A 22,953-nucleotide genomic window follows, 5' to 3' on the forward strand; every position below is an offset into this window, starting at 1 on the left:
CGAGCTGTCTGACAGCAGACATGCACATCCTGGAAATGTACCGAATGTTCAGCATAAGGAGGAGGCTAGTCGGTGGAAACAGCTGGTAGGATGGGGTCGGTTCACACAACAAATTATGTAATAACCACCCTCTGGTGTTTTATCTAAACGGTTGTCCGAAATGTGAAATATGTTTGTGCACATGGCGCAAATATAAAATACCAAGGTGACTTGTTGCCTACATAGTCTAAACCTGTAGAATTGCACACGGAAACCACAGCCGAGGAAAAGTTGTCCAGGTATCTCGACCGCTGTCAAACCAAACACCTCTTCCTGAAGCACCAGTCAACAGTGTGCTATAGGATGAAAGACCAAACATAACTTTTATAAGAAAGAAAGTAGCCAAAACTCACCTCTAACACAAAGCAGAGACATGGCTGTAACTCTAGAGAGAAAACCCCTGATTAAGTCTTCCTCTGAGATTTAAAACGACATATTAATGATGGATCCCGACCGTCAGCTTCTCACCGTCCAGCTCCGGTCATTCTGGGCAGCAGCGCTCTGCAATGACAACTCTCTAAATTTTACGACTATGGTAAAGAAGCTCTAAAACTAACTTGAGGCTGCTGCCAAAGTACACTGATTCGGTATCTCTTCTCGCCATGATCACTTTTATTTCTCTATCCTAAGGAAAGACAGGAGGGGGTGGGATAGTGGCTGTCATAGTGACATTGGACATATCCAGTAAGAATGTTCTTTGAACTACAAAGGCGGGATAATGTAAACTGTGGCCAATGGCTATGAAGAAGGCGTTACTCTTTATCTGCCCCGCCCAAAGTAAACAGGTTGAAGGAACAGGTGGTGACGCAAAGTGACTGTCTAGCTGATGAGGCCTATATTCAACAACTCTGCTTTTTCGGCAGTTTGACTAATTCCAGAGATGTAGGCTACATTCAAATGACAACCAATAGGCTACTCAATGCCTGAATTACACCTTTTTAAAAAGATAAATAAATAAATAAAGTGAACCAACCTGATGCTGCTATCAAAACGTAGTGCTTAGGCTACAGCAATGTAGGCTATCCAATACACTGTCCAATACACTGTCATTTTATTTTTCAACGCAAGAGTGCCTGGGCCTGAAAGAAATGCAGGCTAGTACTCGGAAAGTTGTAGCAAATCGAAGGATGCAGGTAAACAGCTGTAAAACACAGCATAATACTGATGGTTTCTACCGTGTGCTTACTTCTGCAAATCAACCCTGATCTTTAGATAAGTTGCCATAAGTCATGTCTAATATTTACACTGACATCGGGCTACTACAACTTTGTGAAATAAAGCGACATCTAGTGGTAAAATAGTGCAGCGAAAATTGCTTTCATAAATCATTGAGCGTTATTAGGCCATATGTAGCCTAAATTTACCCATTTAATATTTTTCCATGAATATATTTATAAACGATGATATATTTATAAAGAAAAAAGCATACTTACAAACTACTGCATAATAACAACTATACAGTTTTCACCTAATGCATTTGACATGCTGTGTATAAATAGTTAGCTATACATTTTTAAACAATATCCTCATGAAGCCATCACAAGACAACACATTATCTTGGTCTTGATCAACTACATAATACATCGGGAATGCTTGGATTTTGAGCCTTTGTTTCCCTATACCTAAGGGAGGTGTTTCAGCGACGGACTCTTTGCAATGTGTTGTAATTTTGACTTCCGGACCAGTGAAGGGTCACGCTTGTAAGATAAGGTGGTGTAGAGGGACCATTCATTCTGTCCGATCAAGAAAATAAATATCCTTCCTAAGCATGATTAGAACCGTTTTGCGAACTGGCGGCGCCCTGTTAAAGGTAAGAAGGGAACATTTCCATCTGGTTTGTTGACTATTACATTGAAAACCAATGCTAGCCGGCTAACTTCAATCTGTAACGTTGACGTTAGCTGCCCAAACCTCCTGGTCAGTGACAACTGCTCTGTCATATGATGTCCTAGTGGAAGACCTTTTCAGATAGAAACGTCGAAATTAGTTTACTTTACTTTGATATTCATAATTGCATTGATGACACATGAGGTCTTCAGTACTGAACTTCATCGCTGCACTTAACGTTATTACTTAACGTGGATGCTGGTATTTTAGTCAGTGCGTCACGTAAACGTAACTTCTCAAGAACCTGTCAACTGTGGGTCTGGTTAATGCCTGTGGTGGACTGTTAGTCGTCTGGTCAGTCGTCTTACACGACATTACATTGCACATCACCATCGGCTATGGGTCTAACTTGATGTCGTGAAATTGCAAATGATTGAGTCCAAATAATTGAAAACTCGCAAGATATTACCTAGTCTGTTACATCGTAACGCTTGTGGCAAAGGCTACCCGGCAATAACAGTGTTCCCTTCAACATAATCTTGGGCAGCAACATCATCTCTGAAAAGAGAATATTGTTTTGTGACCGACCGAATAAGACTGGTTAACTGGCTGTCCTCAGCTGTTGCCCTTAAAGTTGTGCCACAGACAGCAGATACAATGCTCTGTTTCTTTCAGTACATCCTTTAGTATGTGTCAATACTTAATTAAATGTAAAGTGATGATGGGCTTATAATGTACAACAGAAAGAGTATGTTTAACTGAAAGATGCTCCAAAATGAGACTTTTGACATGAGGTTAGAGGTATGACCACCTCCTCCTTATGTCAAGACCTCCTCCTACCTCGTGTCAACTGTCTGACCCTCCTTGGTCATGTTAACACTTTCAAACCTCATTCCCTCGAACATCCTCCTCTGTGAACATGTGCTGTGATATGACTGGATAAGCTGGCCCTTGTGTAAGACATCTGACCTGGTCTTTGTGTCCTCTCTGCAGCACTCTGGACGGAGTGTACCAGGTCTGTGGACTCCAGTGCAGCAGCGATGGGCCTCCAGCCTCCCCATGAACACTGTGATGCTGTTTGTCCCTCAGCAGGAGGCCTGGGTGGTGGAGAGGATGGGCCGCTTCCATAGGATCCTAGAGCCGGTAGGGTTTTGACCCATCCTGTGTTGCAGAATACAATTATGTGTGATTTTGGATAAAATTTTCAATTTGCATTTGGATCTGTTGAGTTCCCCGAACTACATTCAGTTATGCACAGTGATAAATTCAATTGTGCCAGTCATACGGAATCTAATGAGCTCATTAGGTGACTGGTATCATGATGTCATCTATCATCTCTCTATGTTTATTCCCCTCATTGCTCTTTCACTTTTCCCCTTATTCCGTTCTTCCTCTTATTTATTTATTTTTTCGTTTAACTTCTTTATTTCACATGCAACTCTCCTTACTCGACAAAGCCAAGGTAAAAAGGTTTGGAAAAAAATTGAAACTGTTTTCCATGCTGGGTCATCTTTAATGCATGATTTCTTCCATTTCTGCAGGGATTAAACTTCTTAATTCCGATCCTGGATAGAGTCCGCTATGTGCAGAGTTTAAAAGAGATAGTGATTGATGTGCCGGAACAGTCTGCTGTGTCACTAGGTGAGGAGAGCACCTTTTAACTCCTAGAAACCAACTTACAAATAAAGTATCTTCATGGTGTTAACTAGAGCTCTCTTCCATTTCAGATAACGTCACTCTACAGATAGATGGAGTTTTGTACCTCAGGATATTGGACCCCTTTAAGGTAAGTTTATTTAGCCTAATCCCCTTACTCCTCTATTTTAAAGGTTTTTGGAGTATGCAGTGTGTAACTAAATATGGGGCCACACATTGATTTCAGGTTTTTAATCATGGAAGTTGAAAAAGCAAGTGCACCATAAAAATGAAACCTGAATTTGTTTTTCTTATATAATGTGGTAAAGAATGCATATTACTGAGCTGCTTCATCAGATAACCCACATCAGTGTTTCCCACAGAATTGAACTGTATTTATGGTGGTAGGTGAAGGAGGGGGGGGGGGGGGGGGGGTGTTGAGCAAACATTCCGTGTCGGAGTCAATAAAATGAATAGCTTATAGTTCTACTTGCCTTGCACGAGAAGTTGATGTTGACGAGTAGCTTTAACGTTATAGTGTGCTAAACTCGACAACCCAACAGTATTCTAACATTAGCGAAGGGATACTGCTTCTTATATGCTTGAACATAACTTAATTAGAGAGAGAGAGAGATGAAATGAAAGGATTTCATCCCTTAGTACAACATAGAAAATCATTGTGTGGTGGTCAGTGTTGATATTGCATTGGGCCGCCACAAATAAGTCAATGTATGGGAAACACTGCAATAGAACATAGCCATGTAACAGTGCAAGATAGCTGTAAGTAACCTTTATAGTATTTTTTAATGCAGACCCTTGTCTTGTGTCTCTTTTCCAGGCCAGTTATGGAGTGGAAGATCCAGAGTACGCTGTCACGCAGCTGGCACAGACTACAATGAGATCAGAGCTGGGAAAGCTGACCTTGGACAAAGTCTTCAGGGTACGAATATTTAGGTGTATTACCAAGTAGTAGTGGGTCGTCACCGGTTCCTATTGCTAGTACGAATGCAAAAGAAAAAAGGCTCCTGGGGGCGGGTAGTTCTTAGAACGGAATTCGCAGTGGGCTGTTCGTAGAACTGTGTTCTTAGAACTGCCATGTCCGAATACACCTATAGGTTTTTTGAGCCAGTAGAATTAATCAGAAATTGTGTTGATGTGGCAGCGCAGTCCAATGTCATTTCATTTACTTTTTTTCCCCTCACGGGCCATAGGAAAGGGAGTCGCTGAACTCCAACATCGTCCACTCGATTAACCAGGCGTCGGACGACTGGGGTATCCGCTGTCTGCGATACGAGATCAAAGACATCCACGTGCCCCAGCGGGTCAAAGACTCCATGCAGCTGCAGGCAAGTGTGGCACAAGCGGACTCGGATCTCTACAGATTTCACAAATTCAAGCCTCTTCAAAGTTCAAAGGATTTTCTCATAAACATTGTGTCTTATGTCCCTTTTGTCGTGTGTGTGTGTGTGTGTGTGTGTGTGTGTGTGTGTGTGTGTGTGTGTGTGTGTGTGTGTGTGTGTGTGTGTGTGTGTGTGTGTGTGTGTGTGTGTGTGTGTGTGTGTGTGTGTGTGTGTGTGTGTGTGTGTGTGTGTGTGTGTGTGTGTGTGTGTGTGTGTGTGTGTGTGCTTGTGTGCTTGTGTATTTGTGTGTGTGTGTGTGTGTGTGTGTGTGTGTGTGTGTGTGTGCGTGTGCGTGTGCGTGTGCGTGTGCGTGTGCGTGTGTGTGTGTGCGTGTGTGTGTGTGTATTTGCGTGTGCGTGTGCGTGTGCGTGTGCGTGTGTGTGTGTGTGTGTGTGTGTGTATTTGCGTGTGTGTGTGTGCGTGTGTGTGTGTGTGTGTGTGTGTGTGTGTGTGTATTTGCGTGTGTGTGTGTGTGTGTGTGTGTGTGTGTGTGTGTGTGTGTGTACGTGTATTAGGTGGAAGCCGAGCGGAAGAAGAGGGCTACTGTGTTAGAGTCCGAGGGACACAGAGAAGCGGCCATTAACGTGGCCGAGGGAAGCAAGCAGGCGCAGATCCTTGCCTCAGAGGCCGAGAAAGCCGAAATGATCAACAGAGCTGCTGGTGCGTTTGTGCCTTGTGACTGACCATCTCTGCAGGACCTCTGGCTGCAGGGACAGATAGCATATCACCATTGCATCATTAATTGCTTCACTTTCTGTTCTTAATTTTCATGTGTGTGTTATCCATCCAAACCTCCTAGTAATATTGTCCCTTTTGGTCTGTCAGTTTATTGGAATGTGTGAATACACAGTGTAGTTTGTGATTATTGTTCAAAAGTACCATAAGGGTTATCAAGCCTCGTTCATGTCAGTATTAATTTCAAAGATATCCATGTCAAGCTTGCAAAAATCCTTGTCTCTTCGCAATGTTTTCCCAGGTCAAGCCAATGCTGTGCTGGCCAAAGCAGAAGCCAAGGCTAAAGCCATCCATCTATTGTCTGAAGCCCTCACCTTACAGGTAGCACACATATATTAGGATACATTGATATAATGCATGCAGGTCAATTTAGTTAAAGTTTATAAGTAATTGTTAGCTATCACTGGAAATGAAATGTTGTATTTTTGCCTTTTGATTTGTTTACCCAAAATCAATAAAGACCGATATTGAAGGATTTCAAAACCGATAAACAATTAAATCAGCCAATATTCAGTGAAAAAATGTGTTCTAATAATTTGCATATTAAAAAGTTCTGATGAAGGTGGGATATAATAGGCCTAACTATCTGGTATCAAAGCTAAGCTAGCTAAAATGATAGTGCTGTTGTTAAGCTACTCGGTATAACTGTGTTTATGTTTTACAAATATACCAAAAATCAAGTTAGCCTCCCCCACTCAACCAATGCTAACTTATTTTACTGTTGGACATAACGTTAAGCTGGAAAAACGATACTCGAAATGTAGATGAAGGATCACCCTTTGGCTGTCCTTTACTTAATTTAAAAATAAATATAGGCCGTTATTAACAATAGATTGGCAAATAATAATATCGGCACGCTGATTTATCGGTCGGGCTCTAGTACATTTTGAAAAATATTTAACAAATATAAGACATTTTATGAGGCTGGCAGTTATTTTCATTCTGTTCATTTGTCTTGTTTACGTCCGCCTTGGGCTTTACAGATCTATCATTGAAATGTGTTTGTTTTGAATGTTTGTCCCTGAGCTGATAAATCAATATAAATCCAATTTGACAGCCAGATGTCATTGATTAGTATACAGGAACGTGACCTCATTCCAAATATTCCGGTCTCTGTCCTACCTAACAGATTTTCATTGATCTGGTGATGATGATGATGCGGCTGTGTGAGATACTGATCCATGCACTGTATGTTCCCTGGTTCTCCGCAGAATGGGAATGCCGCTGCGTCCTACACTGTGGCTGAGCAGTACGTCTCGGCCTTCTCCAAACTGGCCAAAGAGTCCAACACTATCCTCCTGCCCTCCAACTCTGGGGACGTCACTGGCATGGTCACACAGGTAAAATGACATCCACTCAACCACCCACCATTTTTCTTGAAATGAGTGGACCCCCCTTCTTTCGTTGGAGCAAAACTGATTCCCTGGTTCACAGGTCTCTCCCAACTGTCAGTTGATCTGATAAGGGGACAAATTCGCCAACATGATTGTTTGTTGGAAGTGTTACCTGATGAGTCAGATTTCCCAACCTAAATAGTCCATTGACTTTCCTCAATCCATTTACCTTTCTTTCTCTTTCTCTCTCTCACTCTCACTCTCACTCTTTCTCTCTTTTACCCTCTTTCACTCTTTCTCTCTCTCTCTCTCTCTCTCTCTCTCTCTCTATCTCAGGCTATGAGTATCTACAGTACCCTCGTTAAGCAGAACCGGAGTCCAGTAGCACAACTGACAACCTCAGGGGCACCAGACACAGCATCAGCAGACAACACGGCCCAGAAAGAGAATGGCGCATCTCAACCTCCTCTCCAGTAGAGGGCGCATGCCCCAGCCAGAAACTCACACTGACTCAAATACACAAGCTATTCTGTTTGGCATCAGGGCTGAGGAGGCGACTGTGGAATTGATTCACCCGATTCTCCACATTTGTGTCTCTTCAAAGCCCACTCAGGATCTGATGGTGGAGCTTTGCTAAGTTCTCCTGTTATGATACAGGTTGTTGATGAACTTATATGCACTCTAAGTTTGGGGGGGGGGGGGGGCTAAATGAAGATAGTTACACACATGGGAGAAGAATACAATGAAGATATAATGACATTGTCAGCCTTAACCGTGAGGATGAGAATTATTGTCTGAATGTTTTTTTTTTTTTTTTTTTATTTACATGGTCTGTTAGCCATCATATTTGTGAAATTGTAGGTTACGGTCATCTTCCCTTTTCTTTGGCCAGCTTTCAAATGCAAATACTTTGGGAACAATTGGATTCATGGCTTTCATTTACAGAATAGGAGTATCTGATAACATCCTATGGAAGTGGCCCCTGCAGTTGTCTTGACAATCTCAGTGAAGATTATGTGATGGAAATAATGCATCCCAGATACGCCCATAAAGGCCCATAGAGGACTTTGCCATTATTATCCAGCTATGGACCCAATGTAATTACACCAATGTGTCGACCCACATTTTTGAATGTTGTGAGTGAAGGGAATGGGTAGAATAGCCTTGGGCTTTGTGGAGTACATTATTTGTCATTTTTTTGTTTATTTAATAATCTGAGGTTTAGAGTACTGGTATATCTTTTAAATAAGTCCCACCAGATCAAGGCACAGTGTCACACAAAGCACTTGAGAATTTGTATTTGGAAGGAGAAAAAATAAAAACAGTATGGAAATTAGTGCATTTGTTTTGTATCTGCAAGATATGCTATTGACCGCATAAATCAAGGCAATTGATCTAACATCCAATACACACACACTCGCAGTATGTTGTGTTATTGCATGTTATACAGAGTTATAAAATGCAAATTAAAATATTTAATAATATTATACAGAGAATGAGCTTGATATTTTTGAGTTTTGAAAGTTAATTTAGATTGAGTAGGGTTTCAAAATCTATGTTCCGTTGTTCTTTAAGGTTGAGAACAACTGTGATCTGACAAAATGTCAGCTAGCTCATCAACAGCTGTCTCCAATTAACCTCGCCTGGCACAGACCTACACCTTAATGAAGGAGGTATGTCTCTTATTTGCAATCACATTTAAATCTCTTCCCTGGCAGAAGCAGGTGGCATCCATCTTGTCTTGGAGTCATGGCTAGCTGGAGGAGCAACAACAGCGGTGGTTTTGGTGTGGTCTTGCTGATTTGGCTGGGCTTGTATGCTACTGGAGCTCAGTATGTCTCAGTGTTCGCACAAGGCCAGTCGGGTCAGACTCCACGGTGGAGCGGAGAGCAGAAATCGGGTGCAGAGCCCCCCTCCTCCAAGTGTGCAGTGAGTGAGGATGAAAGGCTGCAATGTGGTGATCCTGATATCACCGCAGCCGATTGTGAAGCAATTGACTGCTGTTTTGAGCAAGGCCAGTGCTTTTATGGAAGGGCAGGTAAGAGACATAAATTATGTCTATGATTTGTTGTTGCTGGCAAATCTTGTCACAAAACAGAGAACAGAAATGGTGCATTTTTAACAACTAACTGCATCCAGTTCAGTACACACACACTCTCACACACACTCACTCACACACACACAAATATTGGGTTAATATCAGGAGGCTTTTCTTTGAATCTAGAGATTTGACCGATGAAGCGTCATGTTTTCAGTGACCGTTCAGTGTACCAAAGATGGTCAGTTTGTAGTGGTTGTGGCGAAGGCTGCGACTCTCCCACAGCTGAGCCTAGAGTCCATCGCCTTGCTGGAAGGAGAGGAAGAGGCCTGTTCCCCTATCGGCTTCATGGAGACCTATGTCATCCTCCAGTTTCCAGTCAGTGCTTGTGGCACTTCTGTAACGGTGGGTATATCCTGTCCTGTGTGTGTGTGTTGGAAGTTAACTTGTGTGAACATCTACCAGCTACTGACCGATAAATGAACCAATAATTAAACCATTAAGTCATTGAATTGTCTGATCTACCATCCATGCCCGTATTTTCCCGGCTGGTGTGAATTTGTATGTGTGCCTTCCTTTGCTTGAAAATCTGCATGTTTATGCTGCTCACTAATGTCAGTGCTTTACTTTCTCATGTAGGAACAAAATGGCTATGTGGTCTATGAAAATGTCTTGTCCTCTGCTTATGAGGTGGCAGCTGGACCTCATGGCTTGGTCACAAGGGACAGCAGCTATGAGTGAGCGCAATACCTTTTCTCATTAACCTACATGACTGGCTGTATTTGAAACTAGACTCCACAAGATTATTGCTATAATAGGTGTAAAAGTGGGTTTATCCCATACATGGTAGGACCTACTTTCTGAAGCTTGACTTTTACACATCTTGTTTCTGAGGGGTTATCTGGCACCCCCCCCCCCCCAAAAAAAAGTCATCATTTTTCTGCTGACTTTGCTTGACCACACAAGTCTCCCTTGGCCTGTCACAGGCTCCTGTTTCAGTGCAGGTACTCTGATACGGCTGTGGAGGCTCTGGTTGTGGAGGTGAACACCCTTCCTCCCCCAGAGTCTGTGGTTGTTGTTGGACCCCTGAGGGTGGAGCTCAAGCTAGGCAGTGGACAGTGTTTGACTAAGGGATGTGTGGAAGGTAAGGCCAAAAGCATGTAGAAAAGCAATGTAAAGGGCCTGTAAGATGTATATGTGGTCATTGAATTGTTAAGTGCTTCAGTCCTGTCTGGCTTGATCTGCTGCATTGAAGTGCTTAATAGCTTTTTACTATAGATGTGTAAGTGCTCTGAAATGGTCTTGAAGCGAATTGGGTAACTTTGTTTTACTGGGACCACAGAAAGTTGAAAAGTAAAATCTGTTTAGTCCTCCACTTTCACATGTGCTAAAATTTTTCAATTCTATCAAACAGCAGTGTGACTGATGGTAAATTTAGAAATGAGTATTTTTTGCATATTCATCACAAATGGACTTTGGGAGGGTTTTGTGTCTGAACCCTTCGTATGCACTTTGACACATTTGTAATGCTGTAGTGCTTTTGTTGAGTCATGTTTATGCATCTGAATTACCCTCCATCTTCAGATGAGGAAGCATACACCTCGTACTACACTGAGGCAGACTACCCAGTCACCAAAACGCTCAGACAGCCGGTGTACGTGGAGGTCCATGTGCTGGAGAGGACTGATCCGAACATCGTTCTCCAGCTGGGAGCGTGTTGGGCAACCTCCAGCCCCAGCCCTCTCCGTCTACCCAAGTGGGACCTGCTGGTCAATGGGTATGTTAATTTATCCCTAATTTTGTACATGCCTTTGTACCCTTTGGAAAATCAAACAATTTATATTGCCTACATGAAGTACATCTAGTATGAGTCAGTCAGCTTGCCAGCTGTTCACACAAGAATTATCCAGCATAAACCTCTTTTATAAAGGTCCATGTGCAGTGTACACCAGGATGGCCTTTGGTTTATATCCAGCCTGTGGAAGTTTCGTTTTTAAGAACTGTGGTTGGTTACATTACTACTAGGCCAGATGTCTAGCCTGATCTGACATGCTTTCCCTAGATGTCCCTATGATGAGGACCGTTACCAGACCACAATGCTTCCTGTGACTAGTGTTCAGTATCCTACACACTACAAACGCTTTGCCGTCAAAATGTTCACCTTTGTGGATGGTGACACTTATCTTCCACTCAAAGAGAAGGTACATTTCTTGTTTATATTTCACTCACCCCCCCCCCCCCCCCCCCCACAGGTCATCTCATTGTAACTGAGGCACTCACCCAATGTTTTCTCTGTAGATGGCTTTCAAGTGTCCATGACTTGAACTTTTAACTTGAACACTATTCTTAAAATAAACAAAATTCTTATGCTTGCTTTTGATCAACTTTGATCTTTGTCTATCTATTATTGTTGCTTTTATATAAAGCACATTGAATTGCCTCTGTATAAAATGTGCTATCTAAAACTGTTCTTGGCTTGCCTAGGTGTTCATCCACTGCAGCACCGCCGTCTGCTATCCCTCAGCCATGGATTCGTGTGAACACGCATGTCACAGGCAAAGTGAGTGTAGAGACACCATTCAGTGATGTATAGCTAAGACTTATTGCTTTGTTTTTGGTAAATGAAGCTATAGGACAGGGTTTACCACTTGTCCAGGAGAATCTCATTGCTTTTTAGTGCAAAATAAGTAGTTAACCATTGTGTATTCCGTTAATATTGTTAGAAAAGATGTGAATATTGTTGGAAATGATAGGTGGTTGGTTAACGGGTATGTCCAGTGAGTTCACACCAGTAGGGTTAAATACAGATCTCCTGAACATCTGTTTAATATCTCCTTTCTGTTGCAGGGAGAGATGTTTCTGCACAGTATCGTACTAAGGCATCCATCATAGTATCCAGTAGTGAAGTGCTTGTCATTGACTAATTGAAACCACTAAAGAATTATTCAAAAATAATAAAACTTGTTTAAATTTGGGAGACATTTGCCTTTTTTCATAATGGTTGCATTTTGTCCCAAACAAATACTGTATTTACCTTAACTATAATTGCCAGTATCTTGCTATTCTAAATGGAGCATTTGTTCAACTCTGGGTAACAACAAAATCCTTTTGAACTTTTTTTTTCCGCAAAAACTTTATTCCAGCATTGTTCAGTGCAAAATGTAACAGTTAAGTGTTCCAGCATTTAGATATACAAACATGGTTAAATTACACATTGGCTTGGCATTTGTTGGCATAACAAATGGATGGACATGACAAATGCTCATGAGAACTGGGTTTTCTTAATGGGAAATTAAGCATTCAAACACATTGACTCATGATTCTAAACGCAAACATGTTCTCAACAAAATTGAATCTCTAAAAATCATATGCAGAACTAAAGGAAATATACTGATAAATAAAACAATTGAACTTCCCTTTTCACAAGGTGGGTTTACATTGTCATTCCTATTAAACTATTCTGAATGAATGTGGTCATCTATTTATATGGGTTACATTCTATTCCAATCAGGTGCTCTCAAGCACTTTAGAATCTTTGATCAGAATAGCCGTTGCTGCATTTCTTTTGCTTGCGAAGCTACAGTGGGCATTCCGATTGACTGTATACATGGCTGTTCAATTGGAATAAGAATGAATGCACTTTTCATTCTGATTAAAATTCAAATCGGATCGGCAGTTTTATACCATGTGCATTCCTAACCGACTCACCTTTTATTGCTCATCTTTGAAACTTTCTAAATCTACACTGAATTCAATAAAAAAAATAAACAGAAATAAGTTATGCTTTCCTAAACCACTGTCCTATTTATTTCTATTTTGTTAAACATGCAGAGGAAATAATACAAAAATGACAAAATGCAGAACTATCATTGCCACTAAAGAATGTTAAAGTTCTAAATGTTAAGTTTCACCATGATCATGAGTACCATCTGTGGAATGTTTGACAATTAGCAGCCTGAGCCTGAAATGAAAATGTTGAGATACAGGAAATGTTTGATTTGAAATCTCTTTCCAAGACATTAAAGCACAACCCTGTTGGTCATTACAGTCCATATAATCTTAAATACACCAGACTAGCATGTTCCATAAAATTCTTTTTTTCAGGCAATGTGAAAATACTGTAAGACAGCTCCTTAATTTAGTAATATTAACACACAGCATGTAAAAACATACTAAATTGCATTTCACCTGGCAACATTAGCAGTATTCTGTTCTCAGTATGTTATGAAATGTACACATTATCATCTGGACATATCATTATTTAACCTACAGTTCTCAAGTTTCTATTTTATATTTTTTTCCAGTGCTGATGCAGATTGTTACAGTAAATTATTTTTTTCAAGTTAGACATTAAAATATACCTTTTTAAAACTTTGAAATGTCTCTCACAAAGAGTACAAGATCATATGTTGACAGAAGGTCTGAAAATGTTCCTTACACCGAGATGATTCAATCCATGATTTAAAGCAGATATTTATGCTTTCCAATCCACCAATGTTGCATCAAATTACTTAGTATCTTTGAAATGTATGGATTTCTCCATTTTTCTAAACTTACGGTTATGTAGTTTTTGTCTGAGACAAATTTAGCATGCACATTGTGAAGACTACAAACAACACCCAGAAAACAAACATGCACAAAACACACAGAAATATTAACAAACACAGTCTCTTCGCCGTGACTTTGGAACTACTTTGCTGATATGTGTCAATTCAATTTAGTTGTCATCAACAAAAACTACACACCACATGAAATAACCAAGTACTGAAACATGGTGCAACACAGGCGTGGAGAGAGTAGCCCTTGGCTGTGTTTCCCAAAAGTACTGTTATATCCATCATCTGTTTGACCAAAACTAAAAGAGAGGGGGTTGATGAAAACAACGAAATTAAGTCTCTTAACAATATACCACTGTATTTTGCCTACAAAAAGGACCCAAACGATATAAGGAGATTGGGGTACTATCTTTGTCCATATAAGGAGATCCGGACCGGGCATAGATGGCAGCTTTGGATCCTTTTTGTAGGCGAAATTCTGGTGGTGGTGTGTGGGGAGGGGTGGGGGGGCCTATGCCGTGTGGTGTGTGGGGGGGCCTATGCCATGTGGTGCTGCTAAGAGTGACCTGCTTCAGTGACGAGCCTGGCTGATATCCGCTGAAGTCTCTCCCTCAGGCCCTGAAGCTCCAGCTTCTCTGGAAGGGCTGCTGGAAGGGCTTCTTCAGGGTGCGGAACATCATCTGGGGCTTTAGCTTAGGGGGCTTTTCCGGAAACACGGCTGCCTCGCTCTCCGCCGTGGGGAAGCGCCGTGTGTAGATCTCAGGGTACGACCTCTGGAACTGAACAGAAGCATAAGGGGCGATGGCAGGAGTTAGCCTGAATTCATCAGCTCACTTGTCAAGGACAGCTTTGGTTTCTAGAGCACCATCAAAAGCATCTGATGAAGTTTATCTCTGATATACTAAAACCTCAGGAGAACCACCGCAGGGTGCTTGTCCTTTTCCACAGGAAAAAGAACTGTTTTCAAAACTTTTTTCCAAATTGATTGTCTTATGCACTACTTTGCACTACTTTTTTGTGTAAAATACGTATGCATCAATTTGTTGATAACTCCTGTGACTGAGCAGTGTACTGAACTCAAGCGCGGTCAGTTGTACCTGTTTCATCTTCTTCTTCTTGTCCTTGATGGACATGTTCTTGTCCTGAATGATGCCCTCCAGCAGCTCCACCATGGCGTCCTGCGAGGCCGAGACGCGCTGCTCCTCAAACTCCTCACGGCTGATCTGTCGGCAGAACGTCGGCGGCTCTCTCGGTGACAGCACAGACGTGTCTATGTCCACTCCGGCATACTTTATCTGCGTGGTAGCGGGAAAAGAGCAGAAAATGGCACTTTCTGACTAATTGACATTTAAAGCATTATTTACAACAGTATAAAGTCCTGCAAACTTGTGTAAAACCATTTGAGTGGGAGAAGACAGCAACCAATAGTGCCGAGCAAAACTAAAAATAGCATTATCTTGTAGAAAGATAAACAGAATAATGTCAGGTAGAGTTCAAAGTACTGTTAGTGTACTCAGGGAAGTTCAACACTTTGAAAACACACCAGATCTCAATGGGGAAAAAACATTAAGCTGGATATCTACCGGTACACTGATATGGACTGGATAATGTGTTAGGAACGAAAAGATACCACATAGTTTTTTGGAAATGAGAATGATCAACCTACAGAGGGGTGAATTCAAAGACTCAGTAGTTCATATGGCCGTTGACAAGCTTGACGTCGGGGCATGCTCCTAATGAGACGGCGGATGGTGTCCTGGGGGATCTACTCCCAGATGTGCACACAGTCGTCACTAAGCTCCTTGTCAGTCCGCGGTGCAACTTGCCGGTGTTGGATGCACCAAAACATGATGTCCCAGAGGTGTTCTATTGGATTTAAGTCAGGGGAGTGTGGGGGACAGTGAATCGTATCAATTCCTTCATCCTCCAGGAACTGTCTCTGCACACTCTCGCTACATGTGTCGAGCCATTATTGTGCACCAGGAGGAACCCAGGGCCCACTGCACCAGTACAGGGACAATGGGTCTGAAGATTTCATCCCGATACCTAAGAGCAGTGAGGGTGCCGTTGTCTTGCCCGTAGAGGTTTGTGCATCCCTCCAAGAATATGCCTCCCCAGACCATCACTGACCCACCACCAAACCGGTCATGCAGCATGATGTTACAGGCACTAGCCAAATGCGAAACTAGTAAAAAATCAGTTAAGAAGGATAAAGATGGAAAAATGATCAGTTGCCACCACCTGTAAAACCATTCCTGTTTTAGGGGTTGTCTCATTGTTGCCCCTCTAGTGCATATGTTAGTAATTTTGTTTGACACCAAAGCTGCAACAAGCTCAGCTCGAGTTGTCACCAAATTAACGTCATCGGTTCATTAAAACGCACATTCACAGAATCTCTAGCATGCTTAGATTTATTGAAGTGCTTTGGTGAGGGTGAGAACGTGAAAGAGAGAGAGAGATAAGCCCATAGGCCAGAGTCTATAATTCTCCAAACACCGCCGACGCGGCACAACAAAAAAGGAATAAAAAATGCGCAACCATCGCTGTTTCAGTCCATTAAACAGAGCGAAAAAGGTAACGAATTTTTTTTTTAATGTCAATCAGTCCAAAAATTTAAATAATCCACGGCAATAATAATCCATAAATCCAAGGGTGTGTCAAGACAGTCTTTGAAACTCCGCAAGCACAAAAAAAAAAAGGAAAAAGGATAGATCTCACCTCGAAATCATCTCCAGGATATGCGGAAAAACCAGTCAATTACTCCTTATATCGGGCGTAAAGAAGAGGATAAATCCAGTGTATGAATTAATCAAAAGGAGGTTATCAGAAGCGCAGATCGCCTTCTACCCCTGTTCCTTCATTCATTCTTTCCTCCCGGCTTTCTTCCCGCGTCCCAAAAAGCAAACATGTGATTCTCCGAGAGCGCAGCCATAGGGCCAGAACCGGAAAAGTGGGTGAGAGTGAGCGTGGAAGGGTGAGTGACAGTTCTAGACCCTATCGTCTGTTTTGACTATACTCGCCCTGGATCACTGACTTACGCCCATAGTCATCAGGATAGTTAGCGAACTATAAAGATGGTTAGAGAGAAACGGAGCTTATAGAGCTCAATACTTCCTAGCCAGGTTTTTTAAACAGTACATTATAAAGAAAAGGCAACTTTTACAGTGAGAGAGTTAGGCCTATTCCACATGAAGAAACAGTTAACAAATCTGTTATATTTTACAAAAATAAATAAGACTTGTCTTATATTATAATATGGCCATTATTGTGGCGGATGCTACAAAGCAGGTGAAACTAATTCACAACCACAAGCTGGCCAGATCAACATCCAAGTTTGATTGACTTGATGCTATACTTCTATGAAAAAGTGTTCCCTTAATTTTTAATTCGAGCAGTGTAGAATAGCATATATCACAGAATGCACACCAATTAGGCTTAAAGTAAAGTCTAGAGAAATATAGTGTTAACAAAGGCTGTGGTTTAATATACAACTGCTTTGTAAAGTAAGTGGTTGACTTCCTCAGAGATCTGCACCTGTACCCGGCGTAACTGGCTAACATGCTCCTCCACAGACTTCTGGAGGCCGGCAGGGACCTGCAGCGCCACCTCCTGGTTGTCCATCATAAAAGTGACCAGCTTGGTAGCCAGCAGTTCATCCAGGTCCACCTCATCAGGCGAGGACAGGATGCAACGGGAGAAGGTCTGAGCCATCTGTGCACCAACACATAACACATAGACAACCATAAGCTCTCTAAGATCACATTTTTGACTGTAGGAATGCTAAAACACATAATTGGTGAAGGCTGAAATGCAATTCACCCTTCGCTAAGCCACACCCGAAAACCGCCACAGGCCAATCGTGGCTTAGCAACCCGTCACTAGGCACAGGAGGTCTGACAAGCTTTTCAAGTTTTGCCATGTTAACCTGTGGAGACTGAAGGCCTGTGGGTCATGCAGGGCACTTATTTGGATGTGTGGTGCCCTAACCCACGTAAAGACACAGTGAAATAACATGTTACACTATAGAAACATGATATAATTGGGAACACATATTGTTCTAACTGTAAAAAATGGCATATTGCATGATATTTCCATAACCGTGAGATACACACTTCACGATAACGGCAAGAAGAAGAAGAATCTATTTAAAATAACACCTATTTGAAGTACCATTCATGATATGTTGTCAAATATTGAAGTTGTGGGAAGTACATAGCTTAAATGGTATGTTTCTTTCTTCCCCCATGCCTGTTCCAATCATTCTGGCCAGGAGAGTCGAATGAAACAAAACGCACATTCGACTTCTGCTTAAATAACTCATGAACGGTTTTGTTCAGAGATGAAATTTCATCTATATTTGACAGAGGACAGATGTAGGTTGCTAGTGACAAAATATTAGCTTTCAGTGAGGTACGATGTCTTTGTAAATTACATTTCATTGAAAAGTCCCGGTTCTCCCCCTATGTAATAGACGTGCAGGGTGCTAAAGCTTGTCAGGCATAGCAACAGTAACTGAGGAGCACGCGAGACTTAGCGAAGGGTAAATTTGGTCAACATTTGACTTATTTCCTACTTGTAAGCTGCCATTAATATTTTGTAAGTTTCTTATTGATACTGTAGACTCCTCTGAAATGTAAAAAAAAAAAAAATCACACACAAAAGAATGTAGAAAATGCCTGTTTCAACACAGGACTATGAGTGTCGGCTATGTGCTTTGTTGGAGTGTGAGTGTCTGGATACTGTCAGATGCAGGAGTGCGTACCAGCGTGCGTGTTGCTATGGCGTCGTTGAGCGGTGGCAGGGTGGGGTTGTGGCACACACGGGCCATGAGCCGCAGCAGGAGCTGTAGCTTGCGACGGTTGGCAGGGGGCAGCAGGACACAGCACACCTGCACCGCTTCAGATGCCACTTGCTGCTTCTGGAGCAGGCCTGAGGGGAGACACACACACACACACACACACACACACAAACACATATACCACAGACATACACACCACACGCACACACACATACACACACACACAATAACATGGTAAAATATTCACAGACTTTCAAATACTTTCATAAACACAATGGAGATGGGGTGGTATCAGGAAATGACAGTAGATTAGATTAGGGTATTTTTTTTTAGTACATTAGCCACTTGTACATTAGCCACAGCGACCCCAATGCAGAGGTCTTTTTAAAACTAGAAGGAGAGCCAGACAAGGCACTGCTTCACCATCTATTTAGTTGATCTAGCTAATATATTTAACTTGTTATGCTTCTTGGTATTGCTCTATTCTCTTTCTTGCTGTAACACTGCACATTTCCTGATACTGTGACGAATGAATGATGAATGAATAATGAATGAAGGATATAGTCTTCTCTTTAAAAACCCATCTTAACCCACAAATCAACCACACACAAAACAAGACGTTTTTGACACTGACTCACCAAGAATGTTGACAAACACCTCATAGAGCTGGAATGTCAGAAGAGGCTCTTTCAGCCTCTGAAAGTACTCGGCCACCGTCCTGAAGACATCCCTCTCAAAGCCGGGGTACATGGGCTGCTTGTCATCACAGCCATTGGGCCCTGGCCGGACAGGAAAACAAGAAGTGACAAAGGGTAGCGTAGAATTATAAGCTGTAAGGCTGAGAAAAAAATTGAATTGTCTATTACGATTTTGGCTTCCAACGATTGACAAAAATCCTTGTAATGACGTTTAGGAAATCCAAAACAGCTCATTTCTTTTTTCAAGTTCATTATGTGCAGGATGTTTACAAAGTAAATAAGGAATCATGTTAAAGGTGCAGTCAGGGATTGCGAAGGAAGTCGCATTTGTTTGTGTTTATGTTTATATTTAAATTTATTAGCAGCAAAAACTTTCATTATATTTTAACCAAGGACCAAACGAAACACGCCAGAGAGGTAGCTCACCACTACCTTCAGTATTCCTAGAGAAATTCCACACAGGGTTTCGTTTTTGTTTGGGGGACAGACTGTCCCCTCATTGTTTCCAGTTTTCGGAGCCTGGGCTGCCTATAGAGACCAGGTTTTCTACAGTGTAATCACAGGATGGGCAGCTAGCGTTTGTGAGGAAATCATTGCTGAATGTAACAAAAAATTGTATGGGCTTAAAATCGCCTAAAATCCCTAACTGCACCTTTAAATATTAAACAAAATGTAAATGTAAATCATGTAAATCAGGTTTCTCGGCCAAGTATACTTGCGTATCATGATAAGGACTGGGACAAAATATCGATATGGCAACATATAATTTATTTTTGTGATACATTATTATCAATCCCCTGGCATCAAATATTTATATTTTTACTTAAATATTAAATTCTACCATTCATATTTGGACTCATCCACCAATTTGACATACCAATACTTCATGCATCTCGTGGTGGCCCACTTATTGTGGGCCAAGTATCGTGACCGTACCGATTTGTGAGTTATTCTGTGATTTCCACCCCTAAATCATGATCATGATTTCTGCCACAAGCAAGCAACTATAGTAAGTTTTAGTTTTTAGCTACATACCAGTGACTGTATGAGTATTTCTATACAGTCTATGGTCCATACTCACAGTTTGCCAAGCACTTCATGGCGGACAACACCCAATGTGGAAGGTCATCTATTTGTTGAAAACAAAAAAGCAATAGCAAACAAAATGATGAAAAGGCACTATAAATGAGAACAGACCAGAAAGGCAAGATATGTTTGAAGAGAAAATCTGTTTTGGCAAGACATGAATCACAGCCAATGAAATGGGTACACAGGTTGCTCAACTAGATTCCCAAGCACAACGTCAAATAGTTATGTAAAACTTTACAATGTCTAAACAGTGCAGTCTAAAATACTTCCTGTCATAAATTACAGAAATTACAGAGAGGCCTATCACCTGTTTTGTTTTTTAGGACCACAATGCCTTGCTTGTTGACACAGTAGACATTGTGAATGATGTGCTTTGGGTTGACATGCTTGGAGTCCAACACACCCTCCAATGACTGAAGACCAAGCCCACGCTGTAACCTGGCAACGGAGAGACCAGACCTTTACACTGAAGCCTTTAACGAGCATTGGCACTTTATTTAGTGTAGAACAGTGGTTCTCAAAGTGTGGGGTGGGCCCCAGTAGTGGGGAATAGAGACATGACAGGTGGGGTGCGATAAACAGGAGGAAAGGTTTTTTTTTATGCCTATCTTTAATAATGCCTTTCTTTTTTTGAGAAGGCCACACACAAACATAGGAGTCATGAACAGAGAGACATATGGATTATAACAGCAAATTAGATTCAGCAGATTGAGACAGGAAATGTAACATGGAACCAAAATGCAAAAAATAATATTCTAACGTTGGTGGGGCTTGAAAATTCCCTACCTCCAAAGTGGGGAATGACAGAAAAAGTTTGAGAACCACTTGCGTAGAAGGTCCTGAGCTTGCTGATGCACACTTACTCAGCTAGAGTCATGGCCCTCCAGATCTGGTCCAGGTGTTTTGCCGTGATCTCTTTCCTCCGGATAAGCTTGCATTCGTGTACCTCTCCAATAGCTATACTGTGCCTCTTATTCCACGTCTCTGAATTCTTCAGTAAAAAAGAGAAATAACAGTGTTTCCCATACATTGACTTATTTGTGGCGGCCCACCACAATATCAACATTGACCACCACACAATGATTTTCCTGGTTGTACTAAATTGTGCTTAAATCTGGTTAGAATCATAACTGTGCTGCACTAATTTGTTAAAAACTGTTGCATTCGAGTTAATTCTGCAAACCTACCACCACAAATAGAATTCAATTATGTGGGAAACACTGAATAATTTGTATCACGGTAATAAAATCACAGTCTGAGAAGTGTATGATAAGGTAATTCCTTATTATAATAGTATGAAGTTATCTGTACTACATTCAAAACCAAAAATATTTTCCTCTTTCCATTGTTGTTTAATATTGCAGCTGTATCAATATTTCTGACCTTAACATTTACTAACAACACTTAAAACTAGACATTAGCCTCCGAAAGTGAGATTTAATCTGAGAAATCTGGGATGTTTCCTCACCAGGACGAGAGGTTTCAGGGGGAGATTCCCCTGCGACGAGACCTCCTCATAGTCATCCCAGCGGGGCAGCCTGGGCAGGGTCGAGCTGTCCGTCTGCCGTGGCTTCTGGGGCAAAGGCTTGAGAGGGGATTCTGGGGGAAATCTGATTTCACAAAGAGACTAAGTAATTTAGCACCAAGTTAAAACACTGAGCTATGCACTACTGCAGGAGCTCCAAAATATACCGACACAAATATAGAGTAGAAATAGTGTTGAGGATATTGTGTAAGTCTAAACATGTACCGGTAATTAAATTGTAGCCGTAAAAAAAGTTCAATAAAGTGGCCAAGCTTTCTGATAACCAAGACAATGTTGCTAAAATTAGTGGTGATATCACAGTTCAGAGTATTACATCAAGTTTACAGCCCATAGCATCAAGCCTATACCAAGGAGCCTACCCTAATTGTAACAACAATGTTACCAACTGTAACCAAATGTAACAAAACATCAGGCTACATTGTATCTGCAAGAAGGGAAAATAGAAGGTTCATTCTTGCCATATAGTTTATATTCTATAGGGCTAATAAAGACTTTCACTAATGCAAAACATGTAATTGTGCTCCAGTTCCAAAGCCAAAGCTCTGCACGCAGGGGGAATCATGAACTGAACTTCCACAGCAATCGAGAAAACCAGAGCCTTGTAGACAGACCTTTATATGGCTCTGGAGAAAACGCCATAGTTTACAAAAAAATACACCTGTACAAGTGTCCATTATCTTCAAAGTCCTCTTTGCCAAACCGGCCTTTCACGTCCTCAATTACGTGGTTCTTCATAAATTTCCTCAAGAGCTGAAGGGTTTGGTAGCGAGTGACTTCGGGTCCAAAGTTGTGGTTCCGCTTCAGAAGCTCATGGAGCCAATCAATAGCCTCTGAGCCAGTGAAGCTGTTGTCATAACTACGAAAATGTAGCCAGTGTCGCCGTAAAGGCATTCCTCCACGAAAGAGCCTGATAGTTTCATTCCACTGAAAGAGGCATAAGAGAGTCCACAATCGATATTGGAAAAAATATGAAACCTTTCTCGACATACATATACAACAGCAAATATCAGTTAATGAATAGGTAGATTGAGCACTACATTCCTCGGCTAACGCTAGCCAACGTCGTTGTAGAGCAAGTGATAAATATCTTACCAACTTCGTAGCCCTGTAAGGTCCCGGTCCGATCATTTTACCCTCCATTTCAAAACAGGCACAGTCTCAAACTGGATCCATATACCCTCAATCTATTTCATATTTCCAAGTTGTGTTTTTTCGCATAGTTAAACAAGCCTTCGCGTTAAAAGCGAACAGCCATTCC

The 22,953-nt window shown here is 41.6% G+C and overlaps 4 protein-coding genes across 4 annotated transcripts in view; 2 read left to right on the forward strand and 2 right to left on the reverse strand.

Annotated features, from left to right (window-relative positions):
* The window catches only part of LOC143123017 (protein unc-13 homolog B-like), a 121,444-nt gene extending 120,799 nt beyond the window's left edge, over window positions 1-645 (reverse strand). Inside the window, exon 1 of the mRNA XM_076284111.1 lies at window positions 393-645. Within this exon, the coding sequence (XP_076140226.1) occupies window positions 393-414 (22 nt within the window). The 5' untranslated portion in view covers window positions 415-645. The remainder of the gene's footprint in view (window positions 1-392) is intronic.
* Window positions 646-1,712: 1,067 nt separating this feature from the next.
* On the forward strand, window positions 1,713-8,306 carry stoml2 (stomatin (EPB72)-like 2). Its single transcript, XM_076284112.1, has 10 exons — window positions 1,713-1,849; window positions 2,860-3,009; window positions 3,408-3,507; window positions 3,594-3,652; window positions 4,340-4,441; window positions 4,713-4,847; window positions 5,417-5,561; window positions 5,878-5,957; window positions 6,848-6,976; window positions 7,307-8,306. Exons 1-10 carry the CDS (start codon window positions 1,808-1,810, stop codon window positions 7,445-7,447), a joined length of 1,083 nt encoding a protein of 360 aa, XP_076140227.1. The 5' UTR covers window positions 1,713-1,807; the 3' UTR covers window positions 7,448-8,306.
* Window positions 8,307-8,568: 262 nt separating this feature from the next.
* Window positions 8,569-11,943, forward strand: LOC143123021 (zona pellucida sperm-binding protein 4-like). Its single transcript, XM_076284113.1, has 8 exons — window positions 8,569-9,008; window positions 9,226-9,413; window positions 9,648-9,745; window positions 9,995-10,152; window positions 10,593-10,785; window positions 11,071-11,209; window positions 11,493-11,568; window positions 11,856-11,943. The coding sequence occupies exons 1-8, from the start codon at window positions 8,720-8,722 to the stop codon at window positions 11,930-11,932; spliced, it is 1,218 nt and encodes a 405-aa protein (XP_076140228.1). The 5' UTR covers window positions 8,569-8,719; the 3' UTR covers window positions 11,933-11,943.
* Window positions 11,944-12,129: 186 nt separating this feature from the next.
* Window positions 12,130-22,950, reverse strand: LOC143123022 (DEP domain-containing protein 1B-like). The gene is made up of 11 exons (XM_076284114.1): window positions 22,788-22,950; window positions 22,354-22,619; window positions 21,618-21,759; window positions 21,013-21,140; window positions 20,457-20,587; window positions 20,142-20,189; window positions 19,001-19,141; window positions 18,327-18,493; window positions 17,099-17,275; window positions 14,662-14,859; window positions 12,130-14,343 (listed from the first exon to the last, which is right to left on the reverse strand). The coding sequence occupies exons 1-11, from the start codon at window positions 22,833-22,835 to the stop codon at window positions 14,176-14,178; spliced, it is 1,614 nt and encodes a 537-aa protein (XP_076140229.1). The 5' UTR covers window positions 22,836-22,950; the 3' UTR covers window positions 12,130-14,175.
* Between the last annotated feature and the right edge of the window lie 3 nt (window positions 22,951-22,953).

Source organism: Alosa pseudoharengus, unplaced genomic scaffold (assembly GCF_046254945.1).
Source record: "Alosa pseudoharengus isolate Yale_2024_CS ecotype anadromous, Long Island Sound unplaced genomic scaffold, YU_APseudo_1.1 YU_APseudo_1.1_scf_14, whole genome shotgun sequence".
NCBI lineage: Eukaryota > Metazoa > Chordata > Actinopteri > Clupeiformes > Clupeidae > Alosa > Alosa pseudoharengus.

What these genes read in the sequence shown, in the direction of transcription:
- stoml2 (XM_076284112.1), top strand. Translation starts at nt 1,808, where the DNA reads ATGATTAGAACCGTTTTGCGAACTGGCGGCGCCCTGTTAAAG. An exon ending in ACAGTCTGCTGTGTCACTAG is followed by an intron (nt 3,508 to 3,593) that starts GTGAGGAGAGCA and finishes CTTCCATTTCAG; the next exon opens with ATAACGTCACTCTACAGATA. An exon ending in AAGACTCCATGCAGCTGCAG is followed by an intron (nt 4,848 to 5,416) that starts GCAAGTGTGGCA and finishes TACGTGTATTAG; the next exon opens with GTGGAAGCCGAGCGGAAGAA.
- LOC143123021 (XM_076284113.1), top strand. Translation starts at nt 8,720, where the DNA reads ATGGCTAGCTGGAGGAGCAACAACAGCGGTGGTTTTGGTGTGGTCTTG. An exon ending in CTTGTGGCACTTCTGTAACG is followed by an intron (nt 9,414 to 9,647) that starts GTGGGTATATCC and finishes TTTCTCATGTAG; the next exon opens with GAACAAAATGGCTATGTGGT. An exon ending in GACTAAGGGATGTGTGGAAG is followed by an intron (nt 10,153 to 10,592) that starts GTAAGGCCAAAA and finishes CTCCATCTTCAG; the next exon opens with ATGAGGAAGCATACACCTCG.
- LOC143123022 (XM_076284114.1), bottom strand. Translation starts at nt 22,835, where the DNA reads ATGGAGGGTAAAATGATCGGACCGGGACCTTACAGGGCTACGAAGTTG. An exon ending in GATAATGGACACTTGTACAG is followed by an intron (nt 21,760 to 22,353) that starts GTGTATTTTTTT and finishes TTGTGAAATCAG; the next exon opens with ATTTCCCCCAGAATCCCCTC. An exon ending in GCCAGTTACGCCGGGTACAG is followed by an intron (nt 14,860 to 17,098) that starts GTGCAGATCTCT and finishes GCTACCACGCAG; the next exon opens with ATAAAGTATGCCGGAGTGGA.